Source organism: Amphibalanus amphitrite, unplaced genomic scaffold (assembly GCF_019059575.1).
Source record: "Amphibalanus amphitrite isolate SeventyFive unplaced genomic scaffold, NRLGWU_Aamphi_draft 000120F_arrow, whole genome shotgun sequence".
Lineage (NCBI taxonomy): Eukaryota > Metazoa > Arthropoda > Thecostraca > Balanomorpha > Balanidae > Amphibalanus > Amphibalanus amphitrite.
This window is the reverse complement of record NW_024881615.1, coordinates 501989-522694: the sequence shown is the minus strand read 5'-3', so window position 1 is coordinate 522694 and position 20706 is coordinate 501989. Positions and strand designations below refer to the sequence as shown.

The following is a 20706-nucleotide window of genomic DNA, read 5'->3' as shown; positions in this document are numbered from 1 at the left end:
CAGCTGACGCGTCACGGCTGCTATTTTGCTGCCACAAATAATGGGTTCCGTGGGATGCTTGCTATGCAGACTTCAAAAGTTCTGTCGAAAACTAAAATATGCTTGCGACGGGAAAGTAATGTACAAAAGTTCAGGGCAATCCTGTTGACGAAACAGACCATGAATGTTACTCCATAGGAGCGGATGCGAAAAGAAGGTACGCTACATTTAGAATATAAGTAATTTTTTCTGTTCGCCATTCCTGCCACCAGCAACCATACCGAAAACGTCATTCTCGTATCGTGGGTATATTTGTTCCGATACAAGTGATTGATCTAATCTCACTTCAGAACACATCGTCCGCGGGGACAAATAACACATGACTAGGGGACGGGGAGATCACGCGACCGACGCCGGCTCCGAACGAGTGCCGTTGGGCAACCAAATGTCCAACAGCTGCTCAGCCGTATGCTGTCGGTCGCCAAGCGTCCACTGGGCAGACGGCGCATCGCACCATGCAAGGACACAGGCAGGAGCTACAGAGTGACTGGGGGCACATGTAAAGCGACGGAAAACACATTTCGAAAGCCTATCACACAACCGCGGATGGATTCTAAGCTGATAAACCATCATAGAAAATATCTAACGTTCAATGAATTTGCGCTACACTCGACACGCGGTAAAATCACGGCACCGCCACTCCTAAAATCACACGTTGCCGTGATAATAGCGCGGACGTGCTCACTTCAAACATCACACTTTCAGACGCATTCACACGCACATTCGCCACCATTGCGTGGCGAAGACAACACTTCCAAGTATAGGTATGTTTGCAAGTATACGGCTGCAGAAATGTAAGCTGTGCAGTGAAATAATCCTTCGCGTGAAGAAAGGATGCTTCAAAACTTGCCCTTACAATGTGATGACTGATAAATAATGATGATAGGAAACATGATATACAAGCAATCACGGGCTTGGCTGAGCTTCCTTCGATCAAATCGTGCTAACTATGTACTGTGAAAATACTACGCTGATGTGAGTCTCAGTCGTTCACCATCTACTATCGGCGCTTGTAGAACAAGGCTACACTGTATACGAAATAGCTGACAGAGCCTCTCAATTGCGGCATAAAACGCCTATCCGCTAAATGCATCACAAAAAAATGACTGATCTTCCAGCGGGCAATCAATTCCAGCGGGCCGGTCGAGTAGCGCATCATAACTCCACTATCCAGTCCGAATACGACACGGCGGGACTCGCCTCCGCCCGGCGGCTCCCGGCTGCTAACCCTCCCAGCCATCCGCCGCCTACATCCTGGCGGAGGCGCCATACTCTGCCGGTCGATCGCGGTCGGGCAGCCGGCGGCGAGTGTAGACGACGCGCCGCTCGCCGGGCCGTATCAGCTGGTCGCGCCGCTGCCAGGCCAGCTCCTCCTCCTCCTGGCGGCGCCGCTTGGCGTCCACGTAGCTGAACACGCAGCTGGCCGGCACCCAGATGATGATGCTGATCACTAGCACAGTGCCCACGATGTTGTCACGCAGGAACCGCAACACCTGTGAGAACGAGAGGGGATTAAATATTGGGTCAGTAGTAGATCCTGAAGTAAACTGTTGCTGAAGGCATTCAGTAAATAATCACAATACCGACTGTGGTGCCATGTACGAAAACGACAGCTGATCCATATGACGCAACAACAGATATTCGTAGTCCCCCTACCCCACTGACCGGCAGACCAGCCCGGCATCTGCCACGCACCTTGTTGATGTTGATGTCCTCTATGATGTCCCAGAAGCGTTCCACTACGTCCTGTACGGTCTTCTCACAGACGCCCTGTGGTGCACCGGGTCAGAGGCACGGGTCAGAGCGGAACAGGGAAAATGGAGCGTCGGTCGGCCAAACTTCCCTCAGCACGACCATCCTGACAGTTGACAATGTCACACATTATCACAACAGCTGCCAAACGACATTGTACCACATCAGTGCCGATCATAATATTTGTCAATATCACACCACCAAGGTGTGATATTGATGGTGTGTAGAGTCGACGTAGAGTCGACAAACATACCTCGTCGACTCTACGATCGCACACCGACAGCTCGCCTCAGACCATCCTGATTGCTATGCTTATCACCCTTGACCCTACTAACAGTCTCCTCTCCTCCTCGCCGGCAATCAACTGACCATGTTGTTGCACAGTCCGTGCATGCAGGGCGTTCCTCCGGAGAGGGTGCGCAGCGGCTCCTGGGCCGTGCACGTGTCGTTGAGCGACTTGCGGCAGCACAGGTTGCACGCGTACTTCTCCACGTCGCACATACAGCTGTGTAGGCCGTTCAGCTCGCAGAACGACACGCACTTGCCGGCGCGGCAGCGACCGCCGTGCTCCTGACACTCTGTGCCGTCCACCATTGGAGCAGAGGCCGGACAGTCGGCCCGGGCGCCTGGCAGAGAAGGAGACAGGAGTTAGATAGATCCATCGAGGCAGAGGCCAGGCAGCCAGCGCGCGCGCCTGGCAGACAAAGTGAGAGGAACTGTGGGCCAACCAGCGTTAGGTACCAAGAAGTAGGAGTCCCTGTCACCTTCTCAAAACGAAATGAGTCATCCAAACGGTCATCTATCGTCCTCAGTGCTTCCCTCACCGCCGTTCCCACCACCCACACACCAATGAAACTACCGTATCCCCTTCCTACTTCCCCACAACCACCCTCTACCCCCCTCTCACCGTTGCAGGTGGCCTCCTTCTCACAGGTAGCCAGACTGGCCTCTCGGCACTTGGCTCCCAGCTGCAGGTACTGACAGTTGCTGCAGCACGGAGAGTTCTTGTCGCTGCACACGGCGCCCGTGTTCCGGCGCAGCTTGCAGTTTTTGTCGCAGCACGAGTCCTCGTCCTCCGAGCCGACCAGACCGGCGTCACACTCCTCGTCACCCTCGACACGCAGGTTTCCGCAGAACGACTCCTCCGGCTCGGTGAAACAGCGCGACGACTTGGCCTTCAGCACCAGGTTGATGGAGCGCAGGGAGCACGGAGAGAAACGCTGCGCAGAGTCGGGGCACGGTGCATGGTCAGTTAACTGGGACGTACGGATAGTGTCGGATCTGGGGACTGCCGTGTGAGCTGCAGACTGTGCAAAATGAGCAGATTCTGCAATGGGTCAACGATAGTTTTTAGGAGGTGGCGCCATTGGTACTCTGCGTTAAAATCAAGATACTTAAAAATATTCTCAAACAACTTCCATTGTAAAACCCGTGTATCTACTACTACTCACTAGGCTGCCCACAAGGGCCTTTCCTCTCAGCCGGGTCATTTCGCGGCCGGCTCCCACTCACCTTGTTGTTGAGGTCGTATCCGGAGACGGAGTAGGTGTACATGAGGTAGGAGCCGCCCTTGCTGGCGCTCGGCGAGCACTCGGCCATGTCGGGATCGTGCTCGCTGCCCCAGTTGTGACCGAACTCGTGGGCCGTCACCAGGTCGGCCTCGCTGCAGACAGCGGGGCAGAGAGGCAGAAGGGGTCATAAGGGTCGGCGATACGTCGCAAGGCGAAGTACACCGCAAGTGACACGGTATTGACCAGGGTTGGCAAGGGGTGGCAAAAACTGGTTTTTGCCAGTGGTTTTAACCGGTTTAAACCAGCTGGCAGAAACCCCGGTGGCAAAAACTGGCAAAAACTGGATAAAACTCAGGTGGCCCAAACCACAACTTTTCTAGTTAGGAATGGATCGGAAATGTACAAATGCATTTCTGGATGTTATAGAGATGCACCAAACATTCTGAAGTTTGCCTCATTACTTATCCCTGCTTAAAATGTCTATGCATGTCGGTAGACATCCCCCACAGAATGCATTTCCATGTAGGGGAGAGTGGGGCAAAGCTGCCACGGTAGGGTGCCGTGCGCATATCAGTGGCAGATACCCCTTCGCACTTCTGATTGTGCAGGACTCACTCTTGCACTGGCTCATTTGTCAACCCCAAAAGGCGTCTTACTGGTTCCTTATGGAAAGCCCATGAAAGTGTTTTTGAGTTATAGAACACTTCAACGGTCAATGTCACTTCTGTTTGAAAGCATAAAGCTTTCACCGAATTCTCCTTAAAATGTTTCATGTTCAAATCCATGTCTAGGCATATCATTGTGATGGTTTTTAGTTTTTGCCAGTTTTTGCCACTTTTTGCCGGTTAAAGCCGGTTTAAACCGGCAAATGGCATAAACTAGTTTTTGCCGGCAAAAAGGCCAACCCTGGTATTGACGGTAGTACACGAGAGCACACAACACAACCCGATATACATTTTACAGGGTTAGGTATACGAGAGGCTAACAAGCGTAGCAGCATAAGTAATGTGCGTTTCGCTCGCGTACATAACTACTACGAACACACAATGTGTGATTTCCTCACGTACCGTGTGATGACCCGCTGGCCGTAGTGATTGCGTGAGGAGCTCAAGCCCGAATTCAGGTACAGAGTGAATCCGTTCTTGAAATACTCTGCAGGGTATCAGAGGAAAGATTATCAGCAGGGCTGGATAGAAGAGGAAACAATAGACAAGTCCGGAATTGATGGTGCAATGTGCAAAGGAAATGAGTGATCTTCGTAATAACTAATAAGTGATTTAGATACTCAGCAGGGAATACGACCGAGTCCGGGCCATAAGTGTAGCCATTAATAATATGCAGCGTCAAATATCAATCCTTACCCCGCCGCTGGCTAGTGTCGCCAGAAACTTGAATCAACATCTGCCAGGCCTCAAACTGGACGCAAACAGCGAGCAGTTACTACATATCTGAACCCACGCATGACAATTCCCACTGCTCTACCTCCGCTCCAATCGGCACGTACCGGGCGTGCAGATGCCCCCGACCGAGTTGCGTCGCGGAGAGCCCACGTAGGCCAGCCCCAGGATGCCGCCGTCGAACCGAATATCGGTGAACAGGTGCGCCAGACAAAAGTCCTTGTGCGTGTAGTCGCGGCTGAACACCTGTCGCGGGCGGGCGGGTCGTCGGCACGGCACGAAATACATGGTGGGGAGGTCACACTAAAAGCAGCTGCAAATCAATATCAATGACTGTCCATGGTGGCAAGTTTCGGATCACTCAACCAAAGAAAATCAAAAACTAAAATCTACACCGCTGTGATATAAGACTGCACAAAAAAGTGACTTTTAGAACAAAAACAAAACAGCCTATACATGACTCATTAACTCGAAATGGGCATGAGTCACTCGCCGACTGTCCGCTGAGGGTAATGAGCCCCTCTTAGTCTCTCCGTCAGTTTAGTCTCGGCCCGGTACCTACCACGGGCTCTCCGCGTCTCCACTGAATCAGACCGCACGTTGAAGATTCCCAGTAGAAGGTGACCTGTTATGGTCCTCTGCTCGGCCAGTCGGTAGATCGGTCAGAATTCAGCAGTCAGTGAGCCGGTCGTCTGTCGTCTCTTCTCTTCGTCTATTCGTCTGCTAGTAGATCAGTCTGGCTCAGTCAGCTGGCATCGGCCAAAAGTCGGTAACATTACCAAGCAGTCTAAAACAAAAGTAAAAGAAACAAACGCTACGTTTTTCACATGTTACCAAACTGCATAGTTCTGGTCGCCCATGTCACACTGCCCGTCAATGAAGTAAAATTGTATCCCCCCATCCCACTTTCTGTGACGTCCACCAGCAGTCACCCTCCTACGTACCTCGAGCAGGTGTCGTACTGTCGTACGTCCCAGCTGCCCGTGTCCAACCCCCACCCCAGCAGCAGCAGCAGCAGCACCAGCAGCATCCCCCGTACCTCGAGCAGGTGGCGCACGTCCCAGCTGCCCGTGTCCAACCCCCACCCCAGCAGCAGCAGCACCAGCAGCATCCCCCGTACCTCGAGCAGGTGGCGCACGTCCCAGCTGCCCGTGTCCAACCCCCACCCCAGCAGCAGCAGCAGCAGCAGCATCCCCGTACCTCGAGCAGGTGGCGCACGTCCCAGCTGCCCGTGTCCAGCCCCCAACCCAGCAGCGTCCCCCGTACCTCGAGCAGGTGGCGCACGTCCCAGCTGCCCGTGCCCAGCCCCCACCCCAGCAGCAGCAGCACCAGCAGCATCCCCCGTACCTCGAGCAGGTGGCGCACGTCCCAGCTGCCCGTGTCCAGCCCCCGCCCCAGCAGCAGCAGCAGCAGCAGCAGCATCCCCCGTACCTCGAGCAGGTGGCGCACGTCCCAGCTGCCCGTGTCCATGTTGTAGTGCTCCTGGCCCCGCGCCACCGGCGTGTGCTCGCTGTGCACCACGATCTTCTTGATGACGAAGCCCATGGCTCCCAGGTGGCGCTCCCCCACGCCTCGGTCGCGGTCGCCCGCCGCCCACACCGTGTCGCGGTAAATCTTGTCTACACGGTCGATCAAGCTGATCTGTAGGCAGTGACACCGGATGGGTCAGGAGCGAACGTTGTAAACTAGAGGTGGCAAAAGATGAAAATTTTGGGAACCAGACTCGAACCAGACCCGGTTGGACATTTCTGGAACCAGTCGGACCCGGTCTTAGTTGGAATCGGAACCAGTTGGACCCGTTCCCCAAAAGTCAATCAATACAAACTACTTGTAGGTATCATTAGTTGCATCATGTAAAACAGCCAATTTCCCACTGGGAATACTCATGATCTACTGTGTGCAAAGAAACATTCACTTCATTCACTTCTTATTTTGCAATAATGTGTGGTGTGCAAGATGTATAGTTTATGGTAGGACCCGGTTGGACCCGTCAGAAAATTTCCAGGAACCGGTCTGGACCCATATGGGTCCAGACTGGTTCTTTGGACCGGGTCCTCGGGTCCACATTTTGCCACCTCTATTGTAAACGTGGCAGCAGAAAGCTCAACAGGTTGTAATATCAAGAATAATGGCGAGTAAATGAATGGGAAAGTCATCAGTGTGCCCATGGGCAGCGTTGGGACGCCCATGTGCAGACCATATGACAGTCGATTAATCAATTGTTGGGTTTAGGAAGAGAGGGGGACATCGTGACCATTGAGCGCCCATCCTATCCGATCGTACCAGGTAGTTGATGGTGGTCTTAGTGTTGCTGCTGCCCATGTCCTTGTAGAAACGATAGTCGGCCACCAGTAGCAGCGGACAGCGCGTCTTCATTATGTTGAACGTGAACGCCTCTGTGGTCTGGCGCTTAGCTCGCACGTGAGGACCTGGACCGCCCTCCTCGCCCCACTCCGGGCCTGGGGACAGTCAGAAAATCCATTAGATATTGTTCAATGCCCGTGTAGATTAACTATCAAGACGGAATTTGTGACCGAAGCTGAACGCTGACCCGCGAGCATAGTTGCATTATAATAACATAGGCAATGATACTAAGATCGCGACAAAAAGCACCATCAGCTATAAATATAAACAAAACGTGAGCAAACATATCAACACAAGAAACTACACTTCATGTTTGCCTGTATGGTGCTAGCGCCAGACGGTCGTCAAACGATCGGCTGAAAAAAACTTCCGAGCAACTAATCGCTGGAAGCAGCCGCTAGGAATTCCGCCAGGCACCGTCCTTCGTAAACTGTAATGCAACGGAGTATCTTGTCCCGAACTATCGCGCTCGAACTATCCTTCCATGCATTGTCCCTCCGAAGAGCTGTATTTCTTTTTCTGAGCACTACCCTCCCGGCCGCTCACCGGTGGCGTTCCCCTCCTCGCGCACGTAGGCGCAGTGGGAGCCGAGCGAGGGCAGCGGCAGGCCCGGCTGGCCATCCAGTACGTCCGAGCTGCGGTAGGTGATCATCCGAGTGCGCAGCGGGTCGTCGATGTGGCGCCAGGCCGGCTGAAAATGACGCAGGACGGCCACGGCAGCGGTAAGGGCATCATCACGGGAAATAATGCGGACGTGGAAGCCGCGAGCGTTACAAAGAAATGACACTATAAGATGTCACTCCGAATCGTTCATCAGCAAGCCATACACTCAGGCATGTGACAAGTGTTGACTCAGATGCCACTGAATGACTAACCACTCATACCACCCCTGTTTGACTGCCCACTAGAGTAGGGTCTAGGTCAGACCAATCAGACCAGACCAGACATAAATCTATCGGCCATAGCTCTATAAGACGTCGGCAGTCTTCACCTCAATGTGGTACGTATCCTCCTTCGTCCGTACGGTAGCCGTCATCACGCCGTCCTCGATAAGAGCGCTGACGTCCGACTCTATCTCGCCGAACACACGGCCCTCGTACAGGTCGTGGTGCTCCGGGTCTGTGACGGTCACAAGGCATGAACATCATACAGGTAATTTGTTTGTAATTATAACAGGTCACAACAGGACAGGATAATCATTCAACATTTTGATATTGACATATTTTCACAAAGTTATGCAGGGTTGGTATGGTCAACTTGATATCCACAGAGGTCAGAAACTATGATAAGAAATTGATCCAACGAGTTTACACCAGAAACCAAAGACAAAAGTACCTATGTTTAAGGGCTAATTAATGGAAACTTACCGATATGATGGAGTTTTTCCTTTCCATCCTTGTCCACTTCATATGCCTTGAACTGGCTGTGCAGCAGATACTTTCTTGGTGAAAGCATAAGCTTGAAATCCCTGTGACAAACAGTTACAGTATTAAAAATAAAATAACACCAGGCATTTAGGAGATAAAAAACATTACATTACATACAAAATTACAAAGCTACATTACAAACATCACACATTTTCTTCTCATGCAATCAAATCCTAAAGTTAATGAGTAAATTGCCTTACCCAAAACAGATCTAAAAACATCCAATTCCAGCATATGTACCTGCCCAGTGTTTTGAATGTTAGCTCTTTAATTTTGTTGAAAGGATGAGGGCTGCTGTTGATGCCTCGCTTCACAATTGTGTGGCTTAGCTCACTTGCATGCATCACCTCATGGTACTTCAGTCGATTGATGAGTGAGCCTGAAAACACAGTTATGCTGTTAAATAGTGTGGTTGATCATCATACTTCTATTCTAAAAACTTTGGCCTCAAAAGATACACTAGCAAGGAGCAAGTGAGTTATGGAATGAAATCACTTGACCTGCACTCAAGCATGAAAAGAACTGTGCAGGGTAAAATATCCCATAAAAATGCGTAACACTAGTGAAATCTTAAATGCACAGATTAAATATAGCTGACTTGACTATGACAATAGTAACATCAGAGCCAAATGCTGAAAGTAGTTTAACTGTTTTGGCTGAATACCTACCTTGGCATATGAAGAAAACGAAACCAAATAGAAAAAACAATCCATTTGTAAAATGCATCTTATCCACCTCTCTTCTCCCAGAGGTCAAAAGTAATTAGCTGTCTTCAACAATGTGATACTGCAGTGAACAACACCAGCTAGGAGCCACCATTATTCTCCATCTGCAAAACACAATGATATTGATATTAATGTTGTGATCAGTGACTCAGTTACCTAACAATAAGAAAGCATATAATTCATACTTTTAATTTATTTGAATTGAGCAGCATACAAAATAAAGGATCTTTGGGACCGGCAGATCTCAACACTTGTATGCACTGGTGCAGTTTTTTTTTTTTAATAGTTCAACAGATCCAAACCACACTATGGAGCACAGAGCTCCTTAATTCAATTGTATAACAGTATAAAAGGCAAATGCATCTGATACTGAAGTGGTCCTGATTCTGAATGGGATGCTCACTACTTTATAAGACATCATTGTGATACAAACTATTACCGATCATATTATGACTAACAAGGGTTGATACTTCCTTGGCACAGACTGCAAAGCATACCAAGGCAAGAGAGCCTACAAGTCACAAAAGTGAGGCTACAAATCTGATCCACACCAACACTAAACCAGGCTAGAAATCCATACCAGTAACCAGACAGCAGCCAACAAAACTGAAACATTTCTACTACAAAATTTGGTGCTCTGCACTTATACTTGCTTACTTACTTAAGACGCACGGAGAATTTTGAGAGGCCCAAGGCCTGTAGTTCGTGATTGACAGTGTTACTGCTCATATGGTAGGGGTGGGGTGAAGTGGAGGTGTCTCCAGTGAGTGTCGAGCCGGTTCTTGAACGAGTTAAGAGAGTCGGCGTCTACGATGGATGATGGTAGGCTGTTCCAGTCGTTAATGACTCTGACTGCGAACGCGTTTCGACGGACGCGGGTGATGGCATGAGGCTTCGCAAGACGCCAGGAGTGTCCTCTTGTATCTCTGGTCGTTACTCGGTTGAAGAACTCCTCCAGATTCAGGTCCAGTCTCCCATGCAGCACATTGTAGACAGCGATCATGTCGCCGCGTCGACGTCGGTAGTGGAGGGAAGGCAGCTTCGTGGACTTCAGTCTTTCCTGGTACGGTAGGTGACGTACTTCCTGGACCAGCTTGGTCGCTCGGCGCTGGACTCGTTCGATGAGGAGCTAATCCGCTCGATTGAATGGCCCCCAGACAATGTTACTGTACTCCAGGAGTGGTCGCACAAGCGTCTTGAACAGGATTGGCAGGGTCATCTTGTCCAGCAGGCTGAATGACCGTCTTATCACGGCCATCACTCGAGATGCCTTGTTGACCGCTGCCGCTGCTTGCCTCCTAAATTTCAGCTCCGCGTCAACAATCACTCCTAGATTCTTTTCCTCTGTCGCCGTCTGCAGGACTTCACCGTTCAAAAGGTAGTCGTGCCGGTGGACGTGACCACCAACATGGAGAAGTTGTTATAAGAACAACAAAACATGTCAATCATTCCCTATCCTATCATGAAGCTCATACCATGATATGAGCTTCATGATACATAAAATCCTGGAATCTGGAATATTTTGCAAGCACAGTCAGCCAGACTGCAAAGCATGGCAATCTCAAAGAGATATTGTCACCACTGGGCCACTGGGCCTTGGCCCCAGGGGCACTCACTCCACTGGTGCACTTTGTGGTGCTGTTTACTGTGGTTTCATGCCAAATTTGCACAAAACAGTGCACACTCTTAGTGGTACTGTGCCAAATCACTATGCTGGTACCAGTACAGCATTGTCTGGAAAGTGTCGCACTGAAGGAACAAGAAGGTCAAATCGGTCAATAGGAGAAAATTCCACTTCATTGCATTTTTTCATTAAAGTGCAGGGTTATAAATGGTATGTAGCAAAAGTTCTAGGTCTTGTTTTGTACCTGATACCTTATTTTGCAGGGTACTTGATTTACCTGATTTTGCAGGGTACCTGATGAAGCCAATTTTGAGATGGAAAGAGTTGTTTGTAATACCTTTCCAGTACCTAGGTACCCAGCATTCGATGTCTCTCAGACAACGAAGATTCTACGTCGTCCGGCCTATCCTGTTCAAGGTCAGTGGGGGCTTGGCTGCTGTTATGGACCGTGATAGGCTGGATGACAAAGCATCTTAGCCATCAGATATCGAATGTGGGGCTAGTTTGAATAAACAAATATTCAAAAGTAGCAGCTCCAGCTCCCAAGGTCAGAAAACAAGTTCATAGCTTAGTGCATGAATTTAACAAATTAATGGTGGTAAATCAATGAACAAACACTTGCAAAAGCACAAATTGTAATGGGTATCTTAAAAGTCATAACAACTGGATTTACTTGACAGTACCTACTTCACGGACAACCCTTATATTACGACATATAGGGATTTACTGCCTCCCTCAAAGATCCAACGTCATTTGTCATTTGCCAACGGAAGGGATCCACGATCCACAAACTGACAAAGATGAGGAGCGCGCATTAAAACACTGCAACTTAAGTCAAAGGACAGAAATAACGTATTGGGTAAGTTTCATTGATTCATTCCTCGATTAGCTTTTATTTTCATTGAAACTTGTGCAACAATTAGAAAACTGATCTATATAGCTTCAAACTAGCTCATTTGCTTTTTTGTTCAATCGTTTTTCAACTGTTCAATATTTTTCTTTTTGCATTTTTTAGCATCAAAATACTGACGAAAGATCTGGCTCACGCAAGCCATTAGTGTCTTTTTTAGTAACTGTTCAAAATTGTTTTGTTTCTGCTAATACTGTTCATGTAACTTTTATTAGGACAACCATTGGAAAATAGCCTGCATCTGCCCGATACCCGCAAATATTTGAACAGTTTTATTGATAAAAAGGGAACTTTTGTTTATTGGATCCATGGATCCACTTCAACTTGGGATCCATAGGGGCTTGAGCAAGGGCTTGAGTTTTGCGGTTTATATTGGTTGGCTATATGTTGTATGGCATGTTCAAATAAATATATGGATCATACAGGGTGTTGCAGCTAAATTGGGAATTTTTCCCGCTTACACTTAAAGTGGCATAACTCAGTAGAATGAAGAGACAGAGCTTTCAAACTTTGAACGTGTATTGACGCACATGTTCTCTACCCTCTCACTCAATGTGGCCACCATGAGCCTCCTTCACCATCTCCAGGCGGCGTCGGAACGCGCCGCACGCGCGCTGAGCCTCCATAGGATCGATGCTGCTGGCTGCCTTCTTGATGGACTTCTTGAGGCTCGAGATGCTGTCATGGGCACGTGCGTTGGACCTCTCCTCAATCGCGCTCCACATCCAAAAGTCGCACGGATTTAGGTCGGGTGAGTTTGGAGGCCACGTATCCTTTGGGACATACAGAGGGATCTTCCGACTAAGGAAATCCTGCACCCTCCGGGAAGCATGAGCTGGAGCCGAGTCCTGTACAAGTGTGACTTTCTTCAGGTCGTAGTACTTCGCCATCCAGGGCAAAAGCACTTCTTCTAAGATGGCCAGATACTCCTCTGCGCCGATTCTTTCTCCAGCAGGTATGAAGTGAGGGGGCATGACGCGACCGTCGCTCGCGACGGCTCCGAACACCATCACAGAGGCTGGATTTTTGCTTATCATCACTGGTGGAACATCACCGGGGTTCGAGGCGATGACTCTTGAGTTCCGGCGGTTGGCAACTTCGTCTACCACAAACTTCTTTTCGTCCACAAAGACTCTCACGTCTCCTCCATGGTTCTTGAGCTGGTTCAGAACCATCGGGACCCTCTCCTTCCGTAACGCTTTTAGACGCTCCGTCAGAAGGTTCTGCCGTTTCCTACTATACGACCTCATCCCGAGGTTCTCCTTGACAGCCCTGCTAATGGTGCTTTTGCTCACCCTTCGGTCTCGCGCTAGCTTACGCATTGAGACACCTGGTTTGGCCTCAATAGACCTTTTCAAGCCCGCGAGAAACCGAGGATTCCGTTTGCGGTCACTTCGCGGCGCATGGGGACGTCTACTGACATCTCCTCCACCGTCCATAGTAGCGACAGTGCGATATACCGTAGACTTCGGGTATCCTGTTGCGATAACGATCTCTTTCGCGCTTTGTCCAGCGCGAACTAATTCAGCAACTGTACATCTACGCTGTTCCTCCATGACTGTTATCGGTTTTCGTGCATCAAAAATATTAGCACGTGAAAGAGCATTGTTGAAATAGTATCATGTCAAATTTTCAGCCATATCCTCCAAATAACAAAATTGTGATTAGGTTACGAACTTTGTCCCAATTTAGCTGCAACACCCGGTACATCAGCGTACAGCAAGTTTGGAAAGGTAGGTATGAATAGTGCAAGTTTTGGTGTAGTGAATGTTTGTAGTCACTAGTCAGTCCTGGAAGTACAAAGCAACAGTGTGGTGGATCCATCAAGCCTGACAGAGGAAGGGCCTGATATAATTTAAAAGTCGCTAAACCAATTGGCTTGGGGAATGGACGAAGATGTCAATTGCTTTGGTAACTCAATTTTAGCAGTCCTTTCACTGTTGGGCTTGATGGATCCCCTGCACTATTGTGCGGTAGGTACTTTAAAGTTTTAAGACCGACTGTATACTGTAACAGTAAGACAAAATATAACTTTTCATGACATCAGTTGGAACATCAATCAAAAATGTAAATGTTTAATGAAATGCCTAATTCCAAAATGCATACCTACTTCATATCTCAGCTCTCGCATCTACCTATCATCATGGAATCAGAATGCTAAGCCAACACTGGTGGATCTAGGGGGGGGGGGGTCATTTAGGCTTTCCTTATCATTCAGCAGTTTTGGGACTTGGAGAATTCACAAAAACTTTGTTTTCTATGCACATAAAGAATAGGTACCTTGGTAAAACTGAAGGTGAGGCCCACCTTTTTCAAGGATAAATTTTGCTCCTTTAGATTTTTTCAATGTCCTGAACATAGAAATGATGTTCATTAGTGCAAATATCATATCATATATTTGAGGTGAGGTCACCTGACCTTACCTACCTAATCTTGCTTAACTCAGCATAATCTAACCCAACCTAACTGTACTCAACCTAACTTGGCCCAGCCCAAGGCTATATAAACCCAGCCCAAGGCTATATATGGCCCAGCCTAACTGAACCTAACCTAACCCTACACCTCCTCTGGCAGAAGTCCAGGCTGAATAGGTAGTGGATTGGGTCAGATATGGTTAGGCTAGGTGACCTTCCCTCACTGGATTGGCATGATATGATACACTATGACTAATGACTAATGAGCATCATTTTTAGATTCATTACATTGAAAAGCATGGAAAGGAACACAATTTACCCTTAATAAACTGTGTAGAGCTCAGCTTCAGGCTTCAGACCAGTACTGCCAATATCTCTTAACCCTCGCCGGACCTATTGGTTTTCTACATACGCGCCGGCCGAGGGGGGGGGGGGGCGGGTACGACCCCCCCCTCGCCGTTTCGCCCCTGGTGGAGCTAGCGCGTCGCGGAAAAAACGAGCGTGTGCGCCGTTACGAGACGCAGAGATTGGTACCCGAATTTAAGGTCCTAGGTCAACCGGTGACCTCTGAGGTCAGGTCAAGTGCCCCAAGGTACGGTTCAGTTTTTGGTGAATAACTTCGCAAAAAATGGCCGCAGAGCCGCGATTTTGGCAGCATCGTGTTCGCCTCGCTCAGGCGCGTCGAATGATATACTTTTTGTTCGGGTCAGGTCAACTTGGTGTGTTGACCTCAGGTCAAGGTCAGGTCAGCACCCTAAGGTCACGAAGTTGGTCGAAAGGGGTCATGTCGCATATCATTCGATTCGGCAGGTCTTCCTGAGTCCATTGGTGGCTTTCCCGACTCGCTAGCTCAATTTGATCAAGAGTTATTGACGAAAAACTAATATGACCTTGATGACGTCATAAATGACGTCACGCAAGGTCAACATTGCAAAAGTGACGCATCTAACCTTGCAAGGAGTGCATCAAATCACGATTCTGTGTGCTTGAGATAGTTGGAGATCGTTCCCGGCGCCAGAATAGCAGTTTGAATTTTTCCCCATTGACTTATAATGGTGAGGTCACGAAAATGACCTGACCTCATATGACCTTTAGGAAAAATCCGAGATATACAAGTTGTGAGACTCATAATGGATACTAGATCCTGCAAGTTTCATTTCCCTGTGACATCTCCTCTGGCAGTGAGGGCGTTGCGAAGTTGCGACATCTGAAGACCGTGCAGAGGTTCACTTATGACGTCATAGGTCAGTGACCTGACCTGACCCAAAAATGCGGTTGGTGTCAAAAGATGCGGCTTGGATCAAAGGTCAGGTATGCCAAGTTTCAGCTCTCTATCGCCAGCGTGTTCGGAGCTATCGCGAAAAAACCCTATGGGGGGGCGGCACCCGCCCCCCCCCCTCGGCCGGCGAGGGTTAAGCTGCTTTTTCTGAATGAAGCTGGTACCTACTAAAATATTCAACAACATATGTCAAAGAGAAATCAAGGGAGATTTGGAAATTGGAAAGTCTTTTTGTGAAGTGATGTGTGATGATGCCCTCTCCTCTGCATTCTGCAAGACCAAATGTCACCTTTCTGGATCTTCTAATAAAAATCCATTTTCATGTCTATAGTCTGTTCCATAGGTATCAAGCTTGCAGTCGGAGTTTCTTCGGCAGATCGCTCCTCCGCTCGAATTTGCGTCTTAAAATGCTAGAGCTGTATATACAGAAATCACGCACTGCCTTCAGCAGGGCACTTCGGCTGCAAACTTGAAACTGAACAGAGTATAGCAACTGCTCATTATTTGCTGAAATTAGTTAAAATGCACTTCATTTCACTATTTTGTCATCAATCATTTAATCAGAATCTGACACTTAACATTTGTATTTTTTAGGGAAGGTTAAGCATTGAAGACATGCAGGAGTAATGAACATGTGAAATGCTCAACAACATATTCCAGTAAGTAAACCTGGGAAAGGGCATTGCCTCCATTTGCCATTCACTGTTAATTGCTAAAGTACACAACTTCTAAGAATGGATGTCTCCAACTGTGACCTGTGTGCCACCAATGCATTGGCATCTTTCCACCTGAAGATAAAGGAGGCCATCTCTCTTGTTCGGTCCATGTCCACTGAGGACAAGTTGAAGGCTGTCCAGTACTGGAACGTCATCTCGGAGAACCTGCAGGATGTGGTCAACAGCTCTGCCGACGACATATCCGCGCTGCAGTCGCAGCTGTGCGAGCGGGAGAACAGGATGCTGCTGCAGAGCTCCCGCGGTGCCGCGGCGGCCCCGGCCGGCCACCAGCCGCCGGCCCCGCGGGGCTTCATCATCCAGCGGACGGAGCTGGACGGCGCCGGACTGGAGGTCGCCCACAAGCAGAGCCGCGTGGCCGTGCTCGGCGCCGGGCCCGACATCATCGACTGCTACCTGGGCGGCCAGTCGTCCGACTGTGGCGAACAGCTCGCCGTGCCCGTCATGGACGAGTATGCCGGCCTCGGTACTTGCCAGGTGCTGGACAATTCCGTGCCAGAGCCGGTAGCCGATACCGGCTTGGCAGACGAGCCCCTGGCAGCGGAAGGAGCTCTCGAGCTGGATAGCGGTGAGCCCGATCCAGGGGTCATGGACCCTCTGCCGGACCCAAGCGCTAGTCGTCCCGATGAACATCGTGATGAAGAAATGACTGCGGATTCGTCCGCTGCCGCCACCGGTGGTATACAAAGGATCAACTTGGCTGAGGCTGGCAGAATTGACGAACTTGATTACCAGAATTACCTCTCGTTCACAAGGAACAAAGGAGGTACCGCCGTGGTGCACTTCTTCACCAAACAAAAAGCTTCTTCGTTGGACGCCAACTCTCAGGGCGATGGCTACGAGTATCGTTGTAGCATTTGTCAACACTTGTATCCCAATTTCAATGCGTTCCTATTTCATTTCGCTATTTATAGTGAACAATTCCTGTGCTGTAAGTGTAATAGTGATTTTCATCTTAAGTCTCTGTACCGGTCGCACATTGTGGCTCACACACGCCTCAATTGTATCGAGTGCGGGCGAACTTTCACGAGATTCTGTAACCTGAGTCGCCACATGAAGACTCACACGGGCGAGCGGCCGTACGAGTGTCCCGACTGCGGAAAGCGGTTCGCCGAGCGCAAGGACCTGCGGATACACAGTCGGCTGCACTCGGGTGAGCGGCCCTACCAGTGCTCCGTGTGCTCGGCCCGGTTCGTCCAGCTGGGCGCCCTCAACACCCACATGAAGTACCACAGCGGCGAACGGCCTTACCTCTGCGATCTCTGCGGCAAAACGTTCGTTCAGATGGCTGGTCTGAAGGACCACAAGCGACGGCACGAGGGCAAAAAGCGCTTCCCCTGTGAAATATGCTTTGCAGCGTTCGACGTGCTCAGCGACCTGCGCCGTCACAAGCGCAGCCACATGAAGGAGAAGCCACACAAGTGCACCGAGTGCGATAAGTCATTCCCGCGACAGCAGGCGCTGACCGAGCACCTGAACCGGCACTTCGGCACGCGGCCCTACCAGTGCCAGAGCTGCTCCAAAAACTACGCCGATCGGTCGGCGTTCAACAAGCACATGAAGAGCCACGCCCGAGGCGCGCCGAAGAAGGCGCCGCGCCGTGCGCCCGCAGTCGCCGGCACGACGGCAGAGACGGAGGCGGACGTCGACGATCCAGCCTGAGTTCGATCGCGAGTCGAATTCGAGCAGAGTTAACATTAAACAAACGTACCCTTACTGGAACTCAATTTGTACCTGATCAGTGTTTCATTTAATATATGTAACTGTGGTGTCAATACGGGCTGATTGTGTTGTTCATGAAAACTGCCAACGTGCCCACACATGTGACGTCCTCTTGAGCCCTCTGTTGCGCTTACCCATCGCCTTCTGAAAGCTTAATGACCAGAAATCTACGATCTCAGTTGATAATGATGACATGCCTGTTTTACCAAGGTTTAACTCGGTCAAATACCTCCGTCTGGGGCCAAATACCTGATCTGACCACTCCGACCCGCCTCGCGTCACCACTAGCCGCTGACTGGGGACAGGAGGACATCCGTGCCGTCAACTGACAATACAACTATTTATTTGCAAACTTGGTTACATGATAGCAAGGCACACGTGTCGTGCCAGTGTCTTCGATGCAAATGCAATGCTGTCAGGTGAAGGATGAAAGACTAAAATCCGTTCGGGTCCGTCGCTGCGTATTCGGTCCGCTTGTGGTGCTTGTAGGACTCATTTCTGTAGGTGCGTCGCCGAGGCGGATAGGGTGGTGTGTATGACTCAGGATCGTGCTTAGGCACATAGGGTGGTATGTAGGGCTCAGGACTCTGCTTAGGCACATAAGGTGGTGTGTAGGGCTCAGGACTCTGCTTAGGCACATAGGGTGGCACGTATGGCTCAGGACTCTGCTTAGGCACATAGGGTTGTGTATAGGGTTCAGGACTCTGCTTGTGGGCGTAGGGTGGTATGTATGGCCCAGTACTCTGCTTGTGGCTGTAGGGAGGTGTGTATGGCTCAGGTCTGGGCCGAGGCACATATGGCTCCGGAGCGGGGACGGGGGGCACATAGGGTTCCGGGGCCGGGGCGGGCTGCGCGACCACGACGGGCGTCTCGGACGTCGCCGGCTTATCCACCACGACCACCGTGTTGCCGGCGTCGGCGGCCGGCTCTGCGGCCTGTACCACCGGCTGGCCGTCGGCCACGCCTGCCACGCCGGACGACTGCAGCGCGCCCTTGATGCTGCCGGCGGTGACGCTCTCGCCGCGGAAGGTGGTGTCGGTGATGGCGGCGCCGGCGCCCAGCAGTGTGCTGCCCACCGCGCTGGCGCCGTTACTCTTGGCCCTGGCGCTGCCGGCGGTGGTCTGTTCGCCCGACGTCACCGACTTGGTCTTCACCGCCAGGCCCTTGGTGAAGGAGTCCATGCCGAGCTCGGACAGGCCCGTGGTGAAGACGTCCGACTCGGCGACGCCGCCGCGGGTGGCCTTGAGTCGGTTGCTGGCGGTGGAGTCCGAGGAGGTGGTGCTGTTGGTGCCGGCCGTGCCCTTGGCCGACGTCTCGCCGTCACCGCTGGCGCCGTTGCCGAGTGTGTGCACCGTGCCCTTGGAGGTGGCCTGGGTTTGGCTGATGCCGTCGCCCTTCTGTCCGGCGGCGCCGCCCGTCTCCACGGAGCGCGCCTGGCCGTCGCCGATGACGTCGGACCGGGTCTGGCTGCCGGACAGCGAGGTGGTGTCGCTGCCGAAGGCGGCGCCGCGGCCGCGACCCGCCGCTCGCGAGCCGCCCGAGCCGCTCGACTCGACGTGGGAGGCGGCGCCGGAGCCGGCGTCGGTGCCGATGCCCGGCGCCTGTCCGGCGGTGCCGACCGTCTGCGCCGCGCCGGCCGACGAGCCGTCGCTGATGGTGGCGGAGCTGGAGCCGCCGCTGGCGTCCGTGCGCGAGCCCTCGCCGAGCGTCTCGCCCTTGCCCGTGGCGTCGGCTTCGGTGGTGGCCTCGCCGGTGCTGCGTGTCTCGGTGATGGCGTCGCCCTGGCTGCTGGACGCGTTGAGGCCGGCGTCCACGTCTGAGCGGCCGACCGAGGCGGCGCTGCCCGAGCCGAGCCCGTTGCGCTGCGTGTAGAGTTTGACGCGCGCGGCGGCGCCGCCCCGCTGGTCGGGCAGCAGCTGGGTGGCGCGCGAGCCGCCGGACACCACCGCCTTGGCGTTGCCGGTGCTGATGATGGTGCCGGAGACGTCTGCCTTGGTGCGCGTGCCGAGGCTGTGCTTCTCAACTAAGACGGGTTCGGGCGGCGGCGGACCAACCACCACAGCGCCGGCAGGCGGGCCCACTCCGCGCACCCCGCAGTTGATACACGGCGCCGCTGTAAGGAGGCATCGCGTTTATTGTACCGCATTCTCCACACACATACGGGATTCTGGAAACATGGTTTTCGCCCTCGGTACTATTCGTATTATATCTCTGTGAAATATGCTAGAAGTGTAGCAATACTGGGGCAATTAGTCTAGTTTCCTTTGATCTGGTCTCTATGATGGTTACGCTGTCCAGCTCAAGACATTCCGTAAATTAGGTAGGTGGTATTCTCTGACTCCTCACTCTAGTGTATCTCCTAAATGGATCTCGTTTTCAGATACCGGAGTTTAGAAGCTTATCATTGTTTTTATGAAATATCTTTTTATTTTTCACTCGACTTCTGCAACCATCAGCGGGGAAGATGTCTGGAGGAGCTAGCAGCCTATTTACCTGCGGCGGCGCCGAGGCAGGCGACTGCCAAGATCCAGCAGTGCATGGCGGACGTTCGGTGACGACGGCCGGGGGCACTGGCGGCACGCGACCCCCTCCGAGCCTCTTTTATTTACTGTGGGACGGTGTGTGGGCGGCGGCTGTCAACTCGTCCGTGCCAGGGACAGGAAGGTCACCCAGGTGCCATGGGTCACCAGGCCACGGGTGTCGCTGTGCACCGGCAACTGCCGAGAATTGACGGACGGGAGGGAGAGTGATGGTGAACCGACCAGTAATGGATATGGTGATCATAACGCTACCGATGCCGTAGGAAGG

At 51.4% G+C, this 20706-nt stretch overlaps 3 protein-coding genes across 10 annotated transcripts; 1 reads left to right on the top strand and 2 right to left on the bottom strand.

Annotated features, from left to right (window-relative positions):
* Nucleotides 1-271: 271 nt before the first annotated feature.
* Nucleotides 272-11611, bottom strand: LOC122381438 (ADAM 17-like protease). 5 transcript variants are annotated; one of them, XM_043365590.1, is made up of 15 exons: nucleotides 11588-11611; nucleotides 9159-9319; nucleotides 8731-8869; nucleotides 8431-8531; nucleotides 8055-8182; nucleotides 7610-7754; nucleotides 6983-7158; nucleotides 6131-6340; nucleotides 4807-4945; nucleotides 4370-4454; nucleotides 3304-3454; nucleotides 2699-3011; nucleotides 2161-2417; nucleotides 1735-1809; nucleotides 272-1532 (listed from the first exon to the last, which is right to left on the bottom strand). In XM_043365590.1, the coding sequence occupies exons 2-15, from the start codon at nucleotides 9214-9216 to the stop codon at nucleotides 1287-1289; spliced, it is 2223 nt and encodes a 740-aa protein (XP_043221525.1). In that variant the 5' UTR covers nucleotides 9217-9319; nucleotides 11588-11611; the 3' UTR covers nucleotides 272-1286. The 5 variants fall into 5 exon arrangements, with proteins under 5 accessions (XP_043221525.1, XP_043221528.1, XP_043221529.1 ...); XM_043365593.1 differs by having other exon boundaries at nucleotides 11523-11607; XM_043365594.1 differs by having other exon boundaries at nucleotides 11527-11607.
* A 7-nt stretch (nucleotides 11612-11618) lies between these two features.
* LOC122381437 (zinc finger protein 765-like) lies at nucleotides 11619-18250 on the top strand. 4 transcript variants are annotated; one of them, XM_043365585.1, is made up of 3 exons: nucleotides 11898-12169; nucleotides 13455-13482; nucleotides 16037-18250. In XM_043365585.1, exon 3 carries the CDS (start codon nucleotides 16177-16179, stop codon nucleotides 17836-17838), a length of 1662 nt encoding a protein of 553 aa, XP_043221520.1. In that variant the 5' UTR covers nucleotides 11898-12169; nucleotides 13455-13482; nucleotides 16037-16176; the 3' UTR covers nucleotides 17839-18250. The 4 variants fall into 4 exon arrangements, with proteins under 4 accessions (XP_043221522.1, XP_043221520.1, XP_043221521.1 ...); XM_043365588.1 differs by having other exon boundaries at nucleotides 12098-12124; nucleotides 13442-13482; XM_043365587.1 differs by lacking the exons at nucleotides 11898-12169; nucleotides 13455-13482 and adding an exon at nucleotides 11619-11698.
* Nucleotides 18222-20479, bottom strand: LOC122381435 (uncharacterized PE-PGRS family protein PE_PGRS54-like). Its single transcript, XM_043365584.1, has 2 exons — nucleotides 20392-20479; nucleotides 18222-20011 (listed from the first exon to the last, which is right to left on the bottom strand). Exons 1-2 carry the CDS (start codon nucleotides 20435-20437, stop codon nucleotides 18333-18335), a joined length of 1725 nt encoding a protein of 574 aa, XP_043221519.1. The 5' UTR covers nucleotides 20438-20479; the 3' UTR covers nucleotides 18222-18332.
* Nucleotides 20480-20706: the final 227 nt, after the last annotated feature.